Consider the following 21,161-nt stretch of genomic DNA (forward strand, 5'->3'; position numbering starts at 1 on the left):
GACTGTCTTCTGCGTTTCTCAACATACCCCTCACATACAATCTTCACATCATGTCTACAACAGCCACTCAAACCACCACCATCACCTCCTCCTCCTCCTCCTCCTACCCCGCCCCTCTCGTGGTGGCCGACGACGACGCCGCCAACGATAAGGCCTTCCAGTCCGTGGCGCGGGGAAACCGCAGCGGCACCCTCAAGCTACGGGGCATCCCGACCTTCACCGATGCAGTGGCCAAGCGTCAGTGGATGAAGGAGCACATGGCGGCCGCCTTCCGCTTCTTCGGGAAGAGGGGGTACGGAGAGGGTATTTCGGGGCATATTTCGATGAGAGGTTCGTTGCTCTTTTCTTCCTATTACCCTATAGACAGCCGGGAAACATATATACTAAATAACGTCCGCCAACAGACCCCATGCTGAAAGACCACTTCTGGATGAACCCCTTCGCCAAGCACTTCTCCTCCATCAAGGCCTCGGATCTCGTCCTCGTCGATGCAGACGGTTACGTGACCGAGGGCGGTGCCCAGATGCCCATCAACGAGGCCGGCTTCATGATCCACTCTGAGATTCACAAGGCCCGGCCCGATGTCATCGCCGCGGCGCATACGCATTCCATTCATGGGAAGACGTGGAGTTCGTTTGGGAAGCCGATTGAGATGCTTACTCAGGGTGAGTTGTCTTTATACATATACATGATTCGCTGGTTTGGGAAATGTCAGCTGATATATAGGATAGACGCGTGCAACCTCTACGGCAAGGTGGGTCTGTACGAGGACCACGGCGGTATTGCTCTTGCGCAGGAGGAGGGCGAGCAGATTGCTCGTGCTCTTGGGGAGGATAACATTGCTTGTATTCTGCAGAACCATGGGTTAGTTTGCTTCCTCGAAATGGGGATAGGTCCAAGTATAACTAACGGAAGCATTAGTCTCCTGACTGTAGGCCGCACCGTCGATGAGGCGGCTTTCCTTTTCTTCAGTCTGGACCAGGCCTGCCACACGCAGTTGCTGGCTGAGGCTGCCGCTGCCAACGGTATCCCCAAGAGGATCATCACTCATGAAGTGGCGCAGTATACCGCTGATGTGGCTCAGAACCACGTGCGTTTACCTTGCCTCTGTTTTATATTTATGCGGCTCGACTGACGAAATATAGCATAACTTCTACACCGAATTCCAGCCCGAGTATGAGCTGATTGTGGAGGAGACTAATGGAAGGGTTTTGGAGTAGTCTTGCTATCAATTCCAATCCTACAAAGCCAAATCAATCCCTCCAACAAAAGTGATTATATTCCTACGGGATCTCTCTCCAACCCAACACATCCATCCTTAGCCTGGCTTCATGCGAATTTACTATTGTTATAGTTGCACATCTACTCTGGATTATCCACTATACTATATATAAAGTCTTCCATTTATCCCCAGTCCATTAACCCCAGCTACACACAAAACAAATCAGCCAGCTGCTTCAGCGGACCCCCCTTCCCCTCCCCCTCCTCCAGGAAAACATCCACTCCCTCCCGAACCACATCCATATCCTCATCCAAATCCTCCGTCTCCCGACGAATATACACCGTCCTCATTCCCCTAGCATATATCTCATATTAGCACCGCAATACACCCCACGCGCGAGCCATTGAAACAAACATAGAAACAGGAGGGAAAAAAAGAATAAACATACACTCTCTTCGCAGCCCGCAGGTCGTACGCATGCGCCGCAACCATGACCGCCTCCTCCGGGGCAATTTGCAACAACTCCAATGCCTTGCGATATATCGCCGGGTCGGGCTGAATGATGTCAATACAATGGGTTCGATCTGGAAGTAGTAAAGGGATGGACGGACAGACCTTGGTTAATCCTAGTAATTGGCTGGAGAATAGCGCGTGGAAAGATAGTTCTGATGATCGAACGAGGTCGAGTTGGAGTCTCGGGGTGCCGTTTGCGAGGACGATGCTGTTGGGGGGGGGGGGGTTCGGTTAGATTCTGGATATACGTATAGTTCGTCCGGGACATTGGATATCCAGGCGATGTCAAGAGGACATTGGGGGAGCGAGGGAACATGAAGAGGCGGGGTGATGATACTAACACCATAAACCTCTCCTTCAACCTCTCTATCGCCTCGACTGCATCACTCCACGCTAATCACAAGACCCAAGACCCAGACATATTAGCCTGGATTGCATTACTACACCTTGCTCCCTTACCCTCTAGTTACCCCCAACACCCCCCCATACAAGAAAGAAACTCACCTCCCTGCGTATGCCACGCCTCCACCAACTCCCCCCTCTCCTCCTCCCCTATATCACCGCCCAACCCCCTCTCATCCAACAACCGATCCAGCACCCGCCGATGCGTCACATCGATACTCTCCGTCCCCGCGCCGGTGCGGAACCGCTCATGGATCTCGGTGAAGAAGCCCGCGCGCCAGTCCGCGGCCAGCTGGGCGGATTCTTGGGCCGAGACGTGTGAGAGCGATGGAGTGGCGGATATGGCGGATGCGATTCCGGGATGCCAGTTTGTGCAGGTGCCCATTAGGTCGAAGATGAGGGCTTGGGGTGGGGTCATGATTATTATGGGTTATGGGTTATGGATCGGGTGTGGTGTATGAGATTGGGTTTTTTTCAGTGGTAGGATGAGGGTAGGTAGGTAAGTAGATATGAATTGTCTATAGTATGCTTTTCTGGTTTGTTTCTTTGACTCTATCTAGTAGGTGGTGATGAGGGAATGGGAGTATTTGTCAGCGGTGGTTTGTTGATTCATTGTGGGGTTGAGACTAGGACTATTTTTTTTTGTGGTCGGAGGATGGGTTAGTTTGAGATGGTTGTGAGTCATGGCAATATATATTGTTATATTTATGTTGTATTCTCATTGAGTCTGGTAGTGATTACAAATCGTGCGTGGAGATGTTAACTAGTAAAATGATGCTTGACCGATGATATACAGATGCAGGTGAGTTGATGCCGTCATTGGACGGGCAATATACTTTATCCATAGCCCTGAGAGCCATCCACCAACACATAAAAAAAAAAAAGGCAACATAAGAATGAACGGATTGGATTGTGTTCCGCTATCCAAGACCTCCCCCTCTTTCCGAGGGGAAAAAAACAAAAAGATGACAAGAGTGGGATTCGAACCCACGCCAACTTACGTTGACCAGGAAGCTGAAGCTTGCTGTTAAGGTAGACCTTAACCTGGCGCCTTAGACCGCTCGGCCATCTTGCCTGTTTGATGGAATGATTTCACTTCCCAATAACTATAGCCGACGTAGCAAGTGCGTTCTCCCCCCATCCACGACATGGTATAAAACATAAAAACATTATTGTGTCAGTTAATCTTCCCAACATCCCTCTGGCAGTGAATGTGGTATACGCCTTCTATACCCCAGACAGACTTCCAATTCATCCAAGATGAAACTCCAAGCCATTCACAACCACCCAACCCACTCAACTGCTCACCCACCCATCTTGTTCATCACTCCTCCTGTTCCGGGTGTTCCCTCCCCCCCCCCCAAAGTCAGGAGTGTCCACCCCGACTTGCAAAAGAGGGGGAAACAGAATCGTGGGATATCAAGGGGAGACCTCGCCAACCCCCATGTCAGACCAGGACTATCATTCCAAATGCACCATACCCACGCACACCCCAGCCATTGGGTCGTTCCAGGGCAACCGTGATATCTACTAACCAATCTCGGGGTTGGACTAGATGATACCATTAGATCCTGCGCCTGATATCGTCTAGCCTGCCCAAGCCGATCGCACATATAAAAGCCCACGCATGACCCGGACGTCCGTGAGATGACACTTCCACCTCCATCCCATTTCATTCCCAGCGCTTGCTTCAGAAACTCGAACTCCAGCCATGGGTCTCCATCTCAAGGAGCGATTGACCAGCTATATCGAGCCATACCAGCCACTACTCAATGCCATCAAGTGTACGTCCCTCTCCCCTCCACCACACCCTCTATGTCCAGCAGTTAACCGCCCAAGACCACTGGGTTGCCTACAAAACCCGACAGGGCGCAACGTCCTCAATCCAGGACCGCGCTTTCGCAGACTGGTACAAAGACATGTGTATGTATTCTCCCACCACCACATCACCCAATTCCACCAGACTAACCAGCTAGCCCCCCTGCACACCAACTACGAGAATACAACCGGGCTACCATCCCTCGCCGCTGCAGCTCGGGGCACCGTCCTAGAGCTCGGCCCGGGACCAGGCAACCAACTCCAGCGCTACAATGCCAGCGCCATCACCCGCCTCTACGGGGTCGAGTGCAACCTGGAATTCACTGAGGTGCTTCAGGCCCGAATCACCGAGGCCCACCTCGACGACATATACACACCCATCTTCTGTGACATCCAGGATGCCGACGCCCTCGAGCGACATGGAATCGTCGAGGGGAGTCTCGACTGCGTGACCAGCTTCCAGGTCCTGTGCTGCATCCGGGACCCGAACGCGGTCGTGTCGACGCTCTGGAAGCTGCTGAAGCCCGGCGGCGAGTTGATCTTCTGGGAGCATGGGGCCAATGCGGACTGGGTGACCTATCTGGTGCAGAGTAAGTTTGTTTGAGCGATCTGTGTTGCGATGGATGCTGATGAAGCGCAGAGTTCTGGAGCCTGGTGTGGCCCACTGCTAGAGGCGGATGTCATCTGGATCGTCGCACTGTGGACATTCTGCTCCAGTCGGCTGACTGGGAGGTTGTGGAGTTGAATTATGAGGGGGAGAAGTGGCATATCATGCCCAGGGCCTCTGGAAGACTCAGGAAGCTGGTTTTGGAGTAGAGCGTGTATGCTCGGATGGTCACTATAGGGATTCGTATTGTTGTATCGGCGTGGATATGTGGCTGAGAGACCGCCAGGCCTTTGGCTTGAGCTTGTATATCTCCCCTGTCATGCAGGTAGTAAATAGTGAGATAGCCAGTTATTATTATTATTATTATTATTTAATATTATTATTTGTATCGATCGCAGTGAGCCTGTCATCTGTTGTTGTGCACACAAGTATGCGGCTGACTAAGGCACTAAGCGAGATAACCTAGGCCGTGGCAGTGATATCCCGCCAGACACATGGCATGAACAACATCATCTTCACAAGCACTCGGGCTGACGATGCTGGCCTCATCTTTTGCCAATCCACTGGATCTATCACATGGGCGAATCGCCCCCGTTAAGCTTTGATTGTCCTGCTGCCTGTCTAAGCGCTCATCCAGGGCGATTCATTGACAACACCCCCCTGTTAGCCTGTAATCCCTCTTGCTACTGCTTTGTTCAATACGGTGATACGGTGATACGGTGATACGGTGATACGGTGATACCCAAAGCCCTCCCTCACCTAAGGTTCAGGTTCAGATTCTTGTTCTTCTCTTTGATCGCAAGCCATGGCCGACGGAGAGCCCTCCTACATAGACTACGAGGCCTTCCTAGACCCGGACTTCTCGCCCGCCTCGTTTGCCAATGCCCTGGTTGTAGCCACCAACAATGCCACAGACACACCGCTGGATCTGTCCACCCCGCTTTCACGGGTGCTCTTCGACCTCCAGGAGATCGACACCCACATCCATGCGCTGACCACCAAATCAGCCCTCCCCTTGCTGACGCACACGCGCGACCAAACCGCCGCCGCCAGCCATGTCCTCAAGGAGGCCGAAGACCAGATCGCCTCCGTCACGCAGGGCTACGAGCGCCTGGAACGCGAGGTCCTCCGCAAGTGGGAGGCCGCCGACGAGGCCAGGCTGGCTGCAGAGAAGTCCCTGGCCACCGTGCGACTCGCGCGCGCCGTTGCGCGCTGCCTCTCGCTCGGCCGCCAGCTCGAGGGCCAGCTGGCCGAAATCGGCGGCCTCGATGCGACGGCGCCCGCAAAGGACGACTATCGCACGCTGGAACGGGCCGCCTCCACCATCGTCAGTCTACGCCGCATGCTCTCCGAGACGGGCCCCGGCGAGGAGGGCCACGGACTGGACCGCGTCAAAGTCATCCGGACCCTGCGGAACGAGCTTGTCCTCCCCGCCGAGAACATGGTCAAGGCGCGCGCCCAGCAGGCCATCGGACGATTCACCATGTCGACCATCTCCTCCACCGCGGGTGCCGGCTCCCAGGCGCAAATGAACTACAAACAGGCCCGCGACGCCCGCGCACGTCTCGTCTCCGCTGTCAACATCCTGTACCTCCTCTCCCCAGTCCCCAAGAGCCTGGACACCGCCACGGCCTTCCAGCCGGAGCTGCTCCTCTCTACGCTGCAAGGGTACATGAACACGGCCATCTCCTCGTCCCTGAGTAACCTCACCCGAGCGCTGTCCATGCTGCCGACGCTCGAGCGGACGCTCTCCGACCTGTCCGCACGCTGTCAGGACATCTTCGCCCTGGAGGCCATCCTCAGCAACCTGCGCCCTCCATCGCATCCGCTGTTCCCCGCCGCCGCACCACCGACTGCCACCATCCGCGCCGGAGAGCCACCGGAACCGCAAGCCGGCAGCAGCAGCAGCAGCAAAAACAACCAGCTCCAGCCCCTCCTCAACGCCCTGGACACGTCGTCCCTCCCGTCCTATTTCTGGCGCACCCTCGCGTCCTACCTCACCACCCGGGTGCAAGAGATCATCAACCGCGGCGGTGTCTCCGCGCGGACCCTGCGCTCGAACCGGGACCGAATCAAGAAGGAAATCAAGGAGTGCGTTCTGCGCGGCTCGCAGCTCCCGACATCAGTACTCGGGACTGAGAAGCGACTCGGCGCGACGACGACAACGACGGCGGATTCAGGGACAGATCGAACCTGGGAGCGGGAAGCTGCGGTTATGGTCAGTTCGATAGCAGGAGCATTGGATCGATAGTTACGGTATAATGTGCCAGCCAGTCAGTGTATAATATAAGAAGACAGTATGTGTGTGTCAGAGAGAGAGAGAGGGGGGGGCAAATTAAAAAAAGTAACCTCGCCGATCAACACAGTTAACATTAACAGTTCCAAGTCTGTAAACCTACCCACCCTCCTATTCTCTCCCATTCTCGCAGTCGCCACCACCCTGTACACACACCCTCGACAATTCGCATGTGATGGCCAGGGGATCCCGCCATACACAGCCAGGTACATCCATCCTCCATCATCATCATCCATCCCTCCGTCCTCCGACCACCCGTCCAATGACGTTAATATTATCAATTCAATAATATTAGTTCCTATATTTATATTCCTTTTCTCATTAGTAATATTCTTCTTCTCACCTGCATCCGGCGATCGCATCAGCTGACAGCCATCCGACCAGGCAGCTATCTCCTACCCGGTTCGTTCTGTGCAACGTCCCTCGCCAATCACAGTGCGTGTGGGGGTTTCCTTGCTTTGCCTTGCCTTGCCTTGTCTCGTCTTGTCTTGCCTCACTTGGAATGTGTATATAGGTACCGTACGGAATACTGTATCTATATATTTTTTACTTATATACCTATAGTATATACGTGAATACTTATTTCCTTTACTAACCGAGTTAAGTAGCCGGGTTACGTACTTACCATCAGGATGAGTTCGCTGCCTGTCTGCGTGTCTTGCTTCGGTGGGTATAGATAGCCCTGTAGATAGTAAGCTACCCTATGTATGTATGTATGTGGCTGCTGCTGCTTCTGCTGGGTTTTGCTTTTGTCCACATGTTTCGGTAGGGGGTGCATATGTATGTATGTGTATGTATGTGCTATGTAGATAGTACAGGATGCAGGTGGTGGTGGTGGTGTTATTGTTATTGTTGTGGGAGATTACGTTTGGGATATTGGGGTTGGTGGTGAGTCATGTTTTATAGTTGGATGTTTTGGATGTTTTGGATATGTACTCTGTACCTTATAGATCGGTGATATTGGTTATCTTGGGTTGGGATAGTGTGGTAGGGTTACTTACTTACCTAAGGTAGATAGGGGTTCTGTCTAGATAATCAATGGTAGGGGTTTTATTGAACATCTTATCTTGTGCTGACTCCTATGTATAGTAAAAGTATATATGCGATATTATCTGTCTCTTTGACCGGGGGGGGGGGGGTCTAGACTTTAGATTTAGGGTACCTGGTATCTGATACATATCTGATGTCTGAGAACAGATAGATACTAGGCCGGTGCATAAGATATAGTATTTGCACCGTATCTGGGGTATGGTATAACAGGGCCCATAATCCACCTTACTCCCCATGAACGGCACCAGTACGTCTGTCGCTTGGGAGTGTTATGATCCTGTAGAGGGGTGTGTTGGTAGAAAAGGTACTGGTGGGCTTAACTAGATAGGTGGTTATGAGTAGTGTAGTGATAGGGTTGAGCTTGGTTCCTGTTGGAGAGTGCTTATATTCTACTAGTATGAGGATGCTGTGCTATAAGATTAGTTTTTCAGTACAGCTGTACAAGTATGTTTACCTCAGATATACTATATCTTATTAAACGAGATCTATTTGAGAGAGTTCTACTGCGCATGATGGAAGACATTAGAGCTTGAATAGAAGTACTTTACTATAGACTATAGGAGGAATGAAGACGCTACATTTCCTGCCATGATTATATTGCCACACAGCTTATATACTTTGTATCTAAAGAAGACATAAGCTATATACCAGTAGCTTTAAGATCTTCTATTGTCTTCACCCCCCCCCCCCCCCCCACTCTGAAACAATAAATCCATAGTAGTAGACCGATATAATAGGATTATAGTTAGATTTCATACCGATAAGATGTTAAGGTACCTTACTATTGACTGACCATCCCGGCCTGCTCCGACTTCTTCTGACCACTTGCACCTCGTAAGTTCCGCGATTCCGTGTCAGCCTATAATTAGAGACGTTAGGTGAGAGATCAGTGGCAAGTCCCCACCAGTACCTACTTATCCAGATGATTAATTGTCAGCGGATAAGAAAAAGAGACGGTTCTTGCCGCCTGGACTGCACACATAATGCAAGACGTCAGCATAGGATCAGGACCCGCCGAGGGATCGGGATTCTACGTAAGCGTCGGGGTCAGGAGTCTGATGCGGGTGGATAATGTTTTGGAATTTAGGTAGAGATGGCGACAAGTGACACAGTACCCGGTATAGGACAGTAAGTACGGATGAACCCCCGCGATACTGATCGGTCGGGTGGGACAAAGGTTGGTCTGGGTAATGGGTATATGTCGGTATCCCAGGTACACTGTTGGCCCGCAACGCAGGTACCTGCTTTGTACTCCATCGTAGTAGCTGTATAGCAGGGACTAGACCGGACTAGTCGCTAGTTGGAGCGGTTTCGTGCACGCCCCCCTCATCCCTCAGCCCTCAGCCCTCAGCCCCAGGACAATCAGCTCAATCAATCGCCACTAACTTATCAACCCCGCTTCCCATTGATAAGGACCCGACGGGAGGAAAAGGAAGGAGGGGATGATGAACAAGAATCAGGAAGGGGATGTCCTCACTCCCGAGTCAGGAGTCAGGGCAGCAGTAAGACTATCTACTCTGTATATAGTCCGTAGATAGATACACCCTTTTCAGATCCCCGTAATCGCCGTGTTTCAGATAGAACAGGGATCCCCGCCGTACACCATCCGTGTCACCTGTCAGCGACTCACAACCCCTCCCCTCCCCTCCCCCTCCCATTATTTCTCCCTCCCCTTCTTTGACGAAAATGTGGCCAGCCACTAAACCATCGCACCCATCTTGGCACAAGGGGAAGTAAACCTGATTGACTCTTTTGCCCCTCAGTGGCGCGCGCGTGCCGGTGGCCTTTTCAGGTTTGGGAATGAGGGGCAGGAAGTTAGCTGGCCTCCATCAGTGGTGCGATGATTACTGTACTGCGTCTTCTGCGTCTTAGCTCCAGGAGTCCGGTGGTCTGGAGGTCTGGTACCTTTACCTGTGCTTCTGCCCGTGCTCCGGTGCCTTGCCTGCTATCGGGCCCGGCCATTGGTGGCCACCCCCCCAGCTGGCAGTGCCACGTCGATCACCCAGACCTGATCTCGGTGATGGATGGGAGGCACGGGGTCCGGAGCACTGTCGGTAGAGCCAACCTACCCGCCCACTTTACGAGCCCACGGCCCATTTGACCTTGGGAAGGGGGGCAGCCCGCGAGGATGATCCTGCTGGAGACGGCCCGGCTGGGCTCGTCGCCGCCACTTCCGGACGTTGGTGCGTGCAGGTCAGGTCAGGTCAGGTCAGTTGCTTCATACTGACATACTGAGTTGGTGGGTAGGTTGGAGGGCACGAATGCTGGTGGATGGGTGAGCCCGTTGGTCTGCGCATTCTGAACGCAGAGGCAGTTACCAGATTGGGCTAGTAGTAGCCAGTTAAGGTCCCCCTCTCCGCCTCCCCCTCCCCACGATCCGATCAATAATGCCAATGCGGGAGACTAATGCATTGTTCACGTCGTTACTGCTCTGGGTAAAGTAGGTAGTCCCAAGGCACGGGTGGCCTCCCATGGCGTAGATACGTGTATGCTGCGTAAGTAGATAGACACAGTCCCCGACCACCAGCGCTGCAGACCTACTACTCCTACCAGGGAACGCCGGACACGGTGGGTGTTAATCGGCGTTGCTTCTCCATCCTCCCTCTTTCCTCAAAGCACATCATCTCTCCAACATGTGGCGTTGGCTGTCCTCGTGCCTCGCCTGCGCTGCTCGTGGTCCTGCATCAACCAGATGTCATAGACCAGGAGAAGAAGCTTCCCTCGCTTCCCGTGCCGTTTGCAGTATGGTCAGGCAGAGGATGTCCAGGGTGATCGCAGAGTTAAAACCGATTTGAATTACCATTGTCCATTGATTCTAGCTTCGAGGGAGGAAGTCTATCGATGCCTGTCCTGAACGCGGCGATGAGGGATCCTGCTGGGGTTTTTGGCACGGCTGTCTCTGTCAATCAGGAACAAACTTTGCCGGCCAGTTCGGGCTGACGTATATCACTCCTGCCCTCGACATCCGGGTGGAGGGTCGAACAGGATGATGGATGGCGGTCACAAATAGAGTCGACAATAATAGTCGCCATGGAGCAGGTGTGTCCGCCAGAGCCGGGACTGGGCTGGGGCAGTTGGAGATGATGACCTGAGTCAGAGTAATCAATAGATAATCAAGGCCGTAACGACCCCGATGTAAGGTACTGCAGAGGTCGGCCCGGAGAATTTCACCTGACTGCAGGTGTGGAAGCCCCGGAACCCACTGTGCGACATTCCGTTCGTATTCCATGCTGAAGCCTGGTGTCCTGGGCCGTTTGAGAATCCAGTCAGGCGTTCGCCGGCTTACTCAGTTGTTGCACTTTGTCCCCCCAGCGGGCAGCATCTGGCCCAGCACGGAGTACGTTGCAGCCTGGAGTTAGGGTGCAGGAAGTGGAGAGTGGAGAGAGAGAATGAGCATATGTGGTAGGGTGGAAGTGTCTGCCCCAGGGACGTTGTTCTGCTGGCGCTGGCACGCTTCCAATATTTCCCAGACTTTTCCCTTCTCGTTTCTTTTTTAGCTCGGACCTCGAACCTCGAACACCGGATAGACCACTTGGTATTTGTTGCGATTTGTTGCGGGCCAAAGCTACCGGAGACAAAGGGTCCTGGAAGCCTTGAGTGGTTAACGTCACCGAGGGTCGCCGCCCGTTGGACCCCCCCCCCCCTCCCCGCGGAGGCTTTTCTGGGTCAGCACCTGGACTCGGTCGGCTCAGAACAACGCTTCATGAATCATCTCCCAGTAAGTAACCAATGACCCGTGGATCCGGCGGGCGTGCCAGCCTGGGGGCCTTGGAAAAAGTAGCCGATCGGGTCCCCCCTTCGAGCCCTCGACAGTTCGAGGCTGCCCCACTGGCTGCTGCTGCAGTGCCTGGTGCCTCACCAGGACAGGTGTACTCCGTAATCCTATATGAACTATCGAAGACCCTGGATGGACGGCGACCATGGTACGGCCGAAGAAGGACTTGGGCCGAGACTTCTTCCATGCCCTTGCCCTTGCCTGCCATTTAGCCAGCCTTACCGAGCAGAAGGAAAATAGCCCATTCACCCGGACGATTCCCGAGGGTTCCTCTTCTACTAGATAGTACTGTCACTGTCAGTGTCAGTGTCAGTACGGGGTACTATGGAGTACACACTACCACGGAGGGCTGGCTGCTCCTGCTGCTACTCCTGCTAAGCGCTGGGTTCCTGATACGGGGCCCATACCGGCGCGTACTGTCGGTATCAGTATCATCCATCCCCCCATCCTCCCTCATCCTTCAGGGCCAGGGTACTCCGTACTTATGATCTACTTCCTTACTTGAAGAAGTAATCTACCTAAATACCACCAGGCCTGGCCAGAACGCAATCCCTCACCCGGCGATATCGGAGGGAGTCTTCTCCATTGTCAACCTGGAATCGTCCTGAACCGCCCGATGAAACAGCATCGCACATCCAAGGTTCAATCTTCGCCAAGAGCGGTCGTCCATGAATTCACCCCAGCTGGAGAATCTCCACCGGCCTGACGATCGATGATTCGTGTCGGTCGGTCCGGACCAAGTCGTCAGTACCTGGGGCTAAAAGACCTGCAGTTTCAACCCCCGGTGAGTTCATTCGCCTGAACTCAATAGAGAGAGAGAGACACTTCCGCATCGTCACCATCACCAGGTTGATCAAACCGTAAATCCAGCGCCGTCCGTAGAAGGGCCACGGCCTTGTCCCTGGGGCATACGTCGCATTGCAGTGGTACTAACTGGACGAGTCACCGTCATCCTTCAGCCTTGTAGAGGGGCAATAGTAGTAGTAGTAGTAGTAGTAGTAGTAGTAGTAGTAGTAGTAGTAGTAGCAGCAGCAGCGGCGGCAGTGGTGGTGGTAGTAGCAGCAGTAGTGGTAGTAGTAGCAAAAGTAGGTAGTCAAAGTGGCTGTATATCTACAGTGTACGCCGTGGAACCGAGTACCTCCCAGGTAACTCTACTTTAAATCTTTATTCATACATCCCTCCACGGATCCTTTCTTTCTGGCTGCCCCTCGTTTCGCCGCCCGCTCGCCGCCGAACGACCGTTGTTTCCGATAAGCTTCCAACAATCCCTCCTCTCCTCCTCCTCCTCCTCCTCTTCTTCTGTTGGCTGTAGGTGTGCTGCTCTGGTGCTGCTACTGCTGTTACTGCCACTGCTGCCACTGCTTGCCGTTGGTCCTGACAACTGGTACTATCGTCGTCACCATTCACCTGTTCGGGCTGGGTTAGTTGCCGTCATCCTTTCTCCACGTCTGGTTACAGGTCCCTTCCCTCAGGTAGGTACTACCTTACTACTTGTTATGGTGTCTCGCCCTTCCCTGTCCCCAATCTGGGTGGGTGTGTGTGTGTGTGTGGATCGATCAGCCTCCCTGCTTCTTCTTCTCCTTCTGCTGCTTCTTCTTCTTCTTCGCCTTCTCCCGTCTTACCTCTTACCTCTTACCTCTCTCCTCCTTTCCATCTCTCTTCCTTCCCAACCCAACCCTTCTCCTCTCTGTCTTCCCACCACCCTCGTGGCCGCCCTGGTGCCTGTACATCACTTTCTAGTGCCCAGCGTGGACCGCGTTGAATTGTGTCCCTATACTATTTATATTATTACTTTCTGATATCACATTTTTTTTTAGTATTTGCTTTTTATCCTTTGTTATTTTCCCTTTTTCGCCATTATTTTATGATTACTATTTGTTATTATTTTGTGACCTTTTCCATCGACTCCTCTTGCCTCCGTTGCGCATTCCCTGCTGTTACTTGTTCCTTCCCGGACGATCCGTAAACCAGGGGCCCGATCGGTTTACGATCACACCTATTTTTATTGCCATTAGTTCAGGTCTTGGCTGGGTCGGTGTCCTGACTGTCATACCCACAACCAGGACTCGCCGGCGGGAAACTCGATCGAGTCCGCCAAACTTCACCTCCAAACAGTACCGCTGCCACCACCGCTGCTGCTGCCACCACCACCACCTCCACCTCGCCTTCACACCTCACACCTCAACCTTCTCCGCCTCCTTCGTCGGCCCTCAACTTACTCATCCTCTCTCCCTACCTACCTGATCGTCTTCCCCCCCCCCCCCGTCATCCTCCCCCCTCCTCCATCCCGCCGACTTCTCCAGTCTTATCTTTCGGCCGATCACCCAACTGTCCCTACCTTTCTGGTCAGGCAGATCCGTGAGCGATGCGTCCTCGCACCTAATGGTCGTTCCCTCCCATCTATCGTGTACCACCTGGCTACCCTTGCTTCGCCATCGTCGTCGGGCATTCGGCTAAACAGGTCATCGCCATCCATCTCCAACATTCCTCGGGTCCAACCCCTCGCTCGACCTCACAACAACCGAATTACTTCCCCTCCTTTGTAAGTCTCAAACTTTTGGATAAACAAGAAAAAAAAATCCCATCCCCACCCCCTCCCCCTTCCCTGGCCCACGTTACTTCCGACCTCCTCCCGAGGTGTTAAAAACACGATTCAAAGCGAGAAAATGCGATGGTTCACCTGCTTACGTTGCTGCGCAAACCTTCCAGTAGTCAGCGTTGTGCGATCGACACCGCGTTTTTGACATTTTGAAACCTCCAGCCCTCTCCCTTGAAACAGATCGAGTCTGTGTCCCGACGATCGCTCGACTGCCCTGTCATCGATAAAGTACATAGCTTGCTGGGTGGGCTCGAGGGTCTCCTCGCTGTCAATATGTCTTCATTCTTACCTGTCAATAATATCTCATCGCCACAAGACCGTGTCATGGAGGAGGCGGCGTCTTCCACCCCTCGCCCCCATCCCAAACCTGGACCGGCCACACTCGACACCACACACTCCATGGGTGCCGCCCATGACGAGAGCACACCCCGGAACTTAAATAGCATGGATGACGCCCGCCTTACTGACCAAGGGGCCGCGTCGCTGACCTCGGATGAAGCTGCGCATGGGGATTCGGACGATGTGGACCCTGATGGTTCCGACAACGAGGAGGATCACAAGGGCGGCGCTCCGCCCTCGAAAAAGAAGAAAGGTCAACGGTTCTACTGCACGGACTTCCCGCCGTGTAACTTGAGCTTCACCCGCAGTGAGCATCTCGCCCGACATATCCGCAAACACACCGGGGAGCGCCCCTTCCAGTGCCACTGCTCCCGCCGGTTCTCTCGACTCGACAACCTGCGGCAACATGCCCAGACTGTGCATGTCAACGAGGATATTCCCGGAGACTCCCTCGCAGCCACTGGGACTCGCTTCCAGCGCCAAATCCGAACGGATCGTGTCCGCCCGCAGGGCCGAGCAAGGGCGGGAACAGCGGGCAGTCAAGGCACCCATAGCAGAGGTCACAGCCGAAACCTATCCGCTTCGAGTATTACCTCGACAGCATCGACATTTAGCCAACCCCAGGAGCTTCGACGTCGGCCCGCGCCTTTGATGATGGCAAATGACCGAGCGCGCCTGATGGATTCGATGGACGCTCCCAGCACTCCTCCAGGTCGGGGTCTCCCAGGCCCGACCGCCGGTGGATCTCCCTACACGCCCACACATCACATCTTCGCGGCCGGCGGTACCGCGAGTCCGCATATAGCTTCGCCGATGTCCACGGCATCTCAGGCCTCGGGTTTCTGGGAGGGAAAGACGGCTGCCCGTCGCCTGTCTGTCCCGACGGGCGCAAACCCGTTCGCGTCGCAGCATCCAAATGTCTACCCCCCGGGCTATGTTCCGCCACCGCCGTACGCGCCCCATGGCGGGGTGTACGCAAGCCCTGTGAGCTCATCGTATTCACTGTCTCGCGACGAAGCAAGCCACGGATCCTCGGATGCTGATTTGCGGAGAAGAACCTGGCATCCGTCAACCTGGTCCGCCGTTCCTCGGCCTGCCACTAGTGGCCTGAGCAACTACCAGACGCCCGAAGTGTTTAAGCCATCATTTGGAGCGAACGGATCAGCAGAACAGCCGCCGCGGCTGCCTGGGATTGAAAGCTTTGATAAGGTGATGGCCCAGCGACCATTGACCCCTCCCGTCCGCCGTGCCAGTCCGATGCAACTTGACAACCCCAACAAGCCGCCTCCGAACTATAACCTCGTTGGAGGCTACAACTACAATCAGCCCGCCAAGCGGCCAGCGCCGCCCATATCCGGTCCCGGTCACCGACGGGGTCACGTCTCTTGGGACATGTCGCTGCACAACAACCTCACCGGACTACAAATCAGAGACAAGCCCGCTCAGCGGGACGCGTCGAACTGGGGTCAGCAGACAATCGCAGAGATTCACAGCATCGGCTCCCGCCCGTCTTCCTCCTATCAGCCACAGTACCATGAGTACCGAGGGCACACTCACTCCTACAGCAATGCTACCTCCAGCTCCCACGCGACGCGAACTTCGCCCGAGGATTCAAGTAGCAGTGAAGGGGTGCACACTCCATCTACGGCATCTCTCGAGTACCATCCGGCCATCGTGCACAACAACGGATACGTGGAGCCGCACCAAACCCCGTTTCCATCCGAAACATCTCAAGCAGTACGCACCCGTTACCCGGACCGTCGATAAGGGTCCAGACACTGACTGAACCGCAGGCTTGCCCCCCTCTACCCCCTCAGTCGGACAACTATCACGGCAAACGTGACCTGCGGTCCGACTTCCTGCCCCAGACGGTCCGGGAACCCGGCATGGGTCGACTGGAGGCTCTTGTTGCAGTCGCCACGAGCGAAAACAAAGGCGCAGCGAAGCTGTTCCTCTGAAGACGTCGCGGTTGACGCGGGTGTCGTTTCACGACCCGGCCCGGCCAGCGGGTTGCGGGTCGCACGTCGATCTTTCTCGGTTCCCCCGCCCTTTCTCTTTTGTTTCGAGCCGGAGTTGTATAGTATGGGGCGCCCGGCCTTTTTTCTTGTGGGGTTCCTCTACATTTGTGTCTGTTTTGGATATAACTGCGGATTGCTAGATCCCTGGCCTCTCGTTACTCGGAGCTACACACCACCGCTCGGCTGCGGGAATCTTTATGATGTGATGACTGACGACTAATGCATCAGTGGGTTGGATCGATATATGGGCTTCTCTGACAATTGCGAGCTTTGTTCGGGTGTTTTGATTTTGTGCTGTTTGTCCGGCTTGCATGTTCTGGCGTTCTCTCCCCGGTCTGCTGTCCATAGTGCATGAAGATACCCCCCGGCCTTGATCTCGAGTTTCAGCTACGAGGTTGTGGAAGGAGTTTCCTACTCTGGTCGTGGTGTGGCTTCGATTGTGTTGTTCGGCTTTGTCTATAGTCTGCCTCCCTCGTGCCCTCTCGGTGGCGTCAAATGCGGCCCTTTGTTTCAGGATGCTCTTTATTTTGCGAATGGGGTTTTATTTTTTCGTTTGTTAGTCTTAGGTTTTAGCAATTCGTTGCGGGTCAAGTGATACTACCACAGTCAGAGATTCAATCTGCTTCTCGTGTAGATCCTGCCAGATTCGTATTGAGTCGTATGGGGATGACGTGATTGATTTATTCTCCAGCGGCAGACCGGGTACCTTGCAACTTGCAAGCAGGAGGGCCCGAACCCCATGGACCACGCCGGGGGCTGGCGATGACCACGTGGTGACGTATTCGCAGCCGACAGCCGAACTTCGACTTTGTACAGTTACAGAGTGCGACAGACAGTCGTGCGGATGCTCTCTCACGACGACAAGGAGGATCACAGGCACTAATCATTACTGCGTAAAAGGGTTCCTCTCCAGATCAGCTGATTTGATCAATAGCTAGCTGCACACCGAATCCCACGCCGGAGCACTACCAGAGTCAGTCAGTCAGTCAGCCAGTAGTGACTACTACAGCGACATACAGGGCAGGTTACGCCCACCCGGGACCAAAGACGTCATACCCGGTGATTGCCCAGCCAAGTTCCACCAGCACCTCCTACCTCGGCGTGCGACTTTTATAAATACTACCTCGCCGCTGCCAGTTGAAGGTCACTGCAGAGAATTAATTGCTTTGAATTGACTGGATTCGATCAACCACAACTACACCCACGACCACACCCACGACTACAACTGCAATTACAGTGCTACTCCTACCACTTCACCACCACACCACCATGTCGAAGAACCCTACCACTCTCTACCTCGGTCTCGCTGCCCTCGGCGCCGGCGGTTACTATCTGTACCGCGCTGGAGGAGATCCTGAGGTTGCGGGGGACAAGATCCGGCGTATGTTATCCGCCCACCCCATTCGGTTCGCATCGATTAGCTAACAGGCGTCGCGTCGGTATAGACGACGCACACGCCGCCCGTCTCAAGATCCCCACGGGCGACGAGGCAGAGAAAGCAGGCGAGAAGGCGGGATATGAGGCGCGGTTGAATGTGGATGAGGCGGTATGGTTTACCTTCTCTCCTCTCTTCTCTCTCTCTCCCCTTCCAGTTGAACTAATGTGGTATATCATTTCCCCTGGACAGATCAACAACGCCCGCAGCAACGTCAACGACGGCGCCAACCGACTGGAAAAGGAAGCCAAGAGCGGCGTCAATCGGCTCGAGCAGATCGGACGCGACACATCGGCAGAGCTGAAGTCCGGGGCGGAGAAGATCGAGGGCAAGATCGAGGATAAGGCGTCGGAGGCGAAGGGGACACTGTCGGGTTGGTTTGGGGGGAAGAAATAAGTGTTGCATACACACTTGGAGGATGGTGGATGAAGCTACGGACGGATGGGCTTATGCCTGAAGTATACGGAAGAATAGTGTGTAGCTGAGGATTCGGGGAAGCTTGTCGATCCGTCGGTCGGTGGGCCGGAAAACTACCGACCGAAAGCAACCGATCATCGGCCTAATGATGCATATGTCTTTTCTTTTCTGTTTATGATTCTCTCTCTACCTGGGGTCGGAGGTTCATGGGCCGTGTTGTATCTGACTTTCTGACTATTAGCTGGTTAATCTCACGGCATTGAGTCTGTCACTGGTTGTGTTCCAAAGAGGGTTGGATGTGACGGGATGTTCGAGTACGACGTGGGAAGGATTAAGTAGTACGGAGTTACTAGATCGGTAGCCTCAGGTCGTATATACACTGGACAGCGGCCTGAGGTGTCCAGTCGGTTTCTGGTATGCGACATTCCCCGGCGGATTACTGCAGTCATGGGTTGCCATGCACAGACATCATTTTCTCCCATATCTTGCCCGTACTCCACAGCATGGTCTACAATCCTGTTTATATTTATCATCTTCCATTGAATAACGAATAGCCTCGAGCTAGTTCCTCAGCTCCATTCAATTCGGGGCTGAACTACTCTACTAATATTCCCCCATCCGGCCCACCCGACGCCAGACACGCGCCCGACCGCGTCGCGCTCCACCCAGAAATCCCTACCCGCCCAGCCAGACCCCCTAAGAATATCCATCCATATCCACACAGACCAAACACCGATTCTTCCTTCCCCAGACCCAGCTGATTCTACCATTTACACCTCCATCCTTCTTTCCTCACCGTCTATGATACCCCAACACTAGCCACCTACTTACCTATCTATCTCTTACTCGATCGATCGATTGATTGAATATCACGGAAACCGCGACCATGCCGCGCACCTCCACCCGGAAAGCCCCCTTCCGCGAGGCCAGCCAGCCATCCAGAGTTTCGCAAGAGCGATCAAGCCCGGCGTAGCCACGAGAAAATCGCTGTCCGAACTCAAGAAGCCTTCGACCGCCCCTGTCCCTGCAGTCACCGCCCTCCCGGTCTCGCCTTCCAAGAAACGCAAACTCCACGAGCTCGAGAACGTCGACTGCGCCAGCCCCCACGCCAGCCCGGTCAAAAACGAGGAAAGCACGTCCAGTGGGATCGGCTTCGAGGCCGTCACCCCTTCCAAGACCCTTCGACTCGGCGAATTAGCCCTGAACACGCCGCGGAGCGGACATTACGCGCGCCGGAATTCGAGTTCTGCTCTTTCTCCTCCCGTCTCGCCCTCGAAGCGCGCCGCGACTGCGAGGAAAGCCGTCCTCCCTGCGCGAACTCGACCCGCCTGCATCGATGACCTCGTGAACCTGCACTCCGCGTTCGTGAAGGCCGCTGCCCTCCATGCCATGCACAATGGGCTGACCGCCCCGGCCGACCTGAGGGAGTTTCTCCCTACCGTGGAACGATTGTGGAGGAAGCGCAAGGTGGTGGTTCGGGATCTGCAGCGCCTTGTCTGGGTACTGGATCAGGAGGCTACTGCTGCTGCTGCTGCGTCGGGTTTGGCGATGCCGGGGTTCAGGATCTCGAATTACGGGCTTGGACGTGTGTGTTTGGAGCGGGTGGTCCGGGACGGCGAAGGGCGGATAACGGAGACGGAGTGGCAGGAGCGGTTCGAGCAGAGCCTGGATGTGCGGTGGGAGAAGGCCGTGGATGCGGCGGATGGGGACGAGAGTCGGGTGGACTTTCTGGCGACGCTGGGGACGGCCGTTGTTCATGAGTCGTTGACGCCGTTTACCTCGTTCCGGAAGGGTCAGCAGCGCTTGCAGGATCTGAAGGGCGGCGTGATAAAGATGAAGACGGAGAGGATGCGCACTGAGGCTAAGGATGAGACCCCCGAGAAGCCCGTCGATGCGGCGAGTACCCGGAGGAAGGGTCTGTTGGATCGCATCAAGGAGAAGCAGTTGCGCCAGGCGAAGTTGCCGCCGCCGCCGTCTAAGGATATGTTGTTGCGGAGGGCGGCCGCGGAGCGCGTGGAGGAGGTTGCGGGCGTGTTGGCGTTGTTGAGGCCCGCTGGGTATGTTGGTACCGGGGCGAAGGCTGTGATGACCGCGCAGAGGACGCCGTTTCGCTTGGAGATGATTGCCCAGAATGTGCGCGATTCCGTACGCAGTCCTATCTCCGAGAGGGAGGTCGAGATCTGTGTCGAGATCCTGGCGCGGGAAGACATTGCCGGTCAATGGGTCAATTTCGTCACGGTGAATCGTATGAAATCTGTTGTCCTGAAGTCGTGCGCCGATGTCCAGACCAAGGAGATTGCGGCCAAGGTGGCGCAGTTGAAGGTCGGGTGGGAGGGCTCCGAGGCTCTCCCTGTGCTGGTGGAGGGTTCTGCGTGATCATAATGATGCTTTTTTTTCTTGTTTTTTTACCTCTGTTGGGTACATGTGTCTGTCTGTCGTTTTGGATGTCTGATATACCTCATCCGGGTGGCCTGGTATGCTCCCGGCGTTATGATTGCATTGTGCAGCGGCATAGCATTTAGCGCATTTATCCTGTAACACTAGTGAATACCTCAATATCAACATGGTACTGTCATTAAAATTGTTTCCTCATGTAAATCTCACAGTACTGCCTAATGGCTATTTACTACAAATGGTGACGGCTGCTCTGATTGGCGCAAAACCACTTAG

General features: G+C 54.4%; 6 protein-coding genes and 1 non-coding gene across 7 annotated transcripts; 5 read left to right on the plus strand and 2 right to left on the minus strand.

The window, feature by feature from the left end:
* Positions 1-50: 50 nt before the first annotated feature.
* BO70DRAFT_327795 (class II aldolase/adducin domain protein) lies at positions 51-1,409 on the plus strand (the record flags this gene model as incomplete). Its single annotated transcript, XM_025540715.1, has 5 exons — positions 51-330; positions 405-665; positions 732-864; positions 922-1,090; positions 1,146-1,409. The coding sequence occupies 5 exons, from the start codon at positions 51-53 to the stop codon at positions 1,218-1,220; spliced, it is 918 nt and encodes a 305-aa protein (XP_025404304.1). The 3' UTR covers positions 1,221-1,409.
* On the minus strand, positions 1,282-2,555 carry BO70DRAFT_402686 (haloacid dehalogenase; the record flags this gene model as incomplete). The annotated part of the gene is made up of 5 exons (XM_025547023.1): positions 1,282-1,576; positions 1,671-1,777; positions 1,838-1,943; positions 2,077-2,128; positions 2,240-2,555. The coding sequence occupies 5 exons, from the start codon at positions 2,553-2,555 to the stop codon at positions 1,429-1,431; spliced, it is 729 nt and encodes a 242-aa protein (XP_025404305.1). The 3' UTR covers positions 1,282-1,428.
* A 548-nt stretch (positions 2,556-3,103) lies between these two features.
* On the minus strand, positions 3,104-3,212 carry BO70DRAFT_t24. Its single transcript has one exon. It is a non-coding gene; the product is annotated as a tRNA-Leu (tRNA).
* Positions 3,213-3,695: 483 nt separating this feature from the next.
* Positions 3,696-4,845, plus strand: BO70DRAFT_425246 (class I SAM-dependent methyltransferase). Its single transcript, XM_025547664.1, has 4 exons — positions 3,696-3,921; positions 3,977-4,060; positions 4,114-4,545; positions 4,596-4,845. The coding sequence occupies exons 1-4, from the start codon at positions 3,849-3,851 to the stop codon at positions 4,769-4,771; spliced, it is 765 nt and encodes a 254-aa protein (XP_025404306.1). The 5' UTR covers positions 3,696-3,848; the 3' UTR covers positions 4,772-4,845.
* A 246-nt stretch (positions 4,846-5,091) lies between these two features.
* BO70DRAFT_357691 (Golgi transport complex subunit COG5) lies at positions 5,092-6,894 on the plus strand. Its single transcript, XM_025542097.1, has one exon. The coding sequence runs from the start codon at positions 5,368-5,370 to the stop codon at positions 6,811-6,813; it is 1,446 nt and encodes a 481-aa protein (XP_025404307.1). The 5' UTR covers positions 5,092-5,367; the 3' UTR covers positions 6,814-6,894.
* Positions 6,895-14,431: 7,537 nt separating this feature from the next.
* BO70DRAFT_13839 (C2H2-type zinc finger protein) lies at positions 14,432-16,677 on the plus strand. Its single transcript, XM_025538108.1, has 2 exons — positions 14,432-16,358; positions 16,415-16,677. Exons 1-2 carry the CDS (start codon positions 14,556-14,558, stop codon positions 16,577-16,579), a joined length of 1,968 nt encoding a protein of 655 aa, XP_025404308.1. The 5' UTR covers positions 14,432-14,555; the 3' UTR covers positions 16,580-16,677.
* Positions 16,678-17,475: 798 nt separating this feature from the next.
* On the plus strand, positions 17,476-21,002 carry BO70DRAFT_425249 (DNA replication factor Cdt1 C-terminal domain-containing protein). Its single transcript, XM_025547665.1, has 4 exons — positions 17,476-18,020; positions 18,085-18,185; positions 18,267-18,447; positions 19,426-21,002. The coding sequence occupies exons 1-4, from the start codon at positions 17,909-17,911 to the stop codon at positions 20,865-20,867; spliced, it is 1,836 nt and encodes a 611-aa protein (XP_025404309.1). The 5' UTR covers positions 17,476-17,908; the 3' UTR covers positions 20,868-21,002.
* Positions 21,003-21,161: the final 159 nt, after the last annotated feature.

The sequence above is a fragment of the Aspergillus heteromorphus genome, assembly GCF_003184545.1.
Source record: "Aspergillus heteromorphus CBS 117.55 chromosome Unknown BO70scaffold_1, whole genome shotgun sequence".
NCBI classification, from domain to species: Eukaryota; Fungi; Ascomycota; class Eurotiomycetes; order Eurotiales; family Aspergillaceae; genus Aspergillus; species Aspergillus heteromorphus.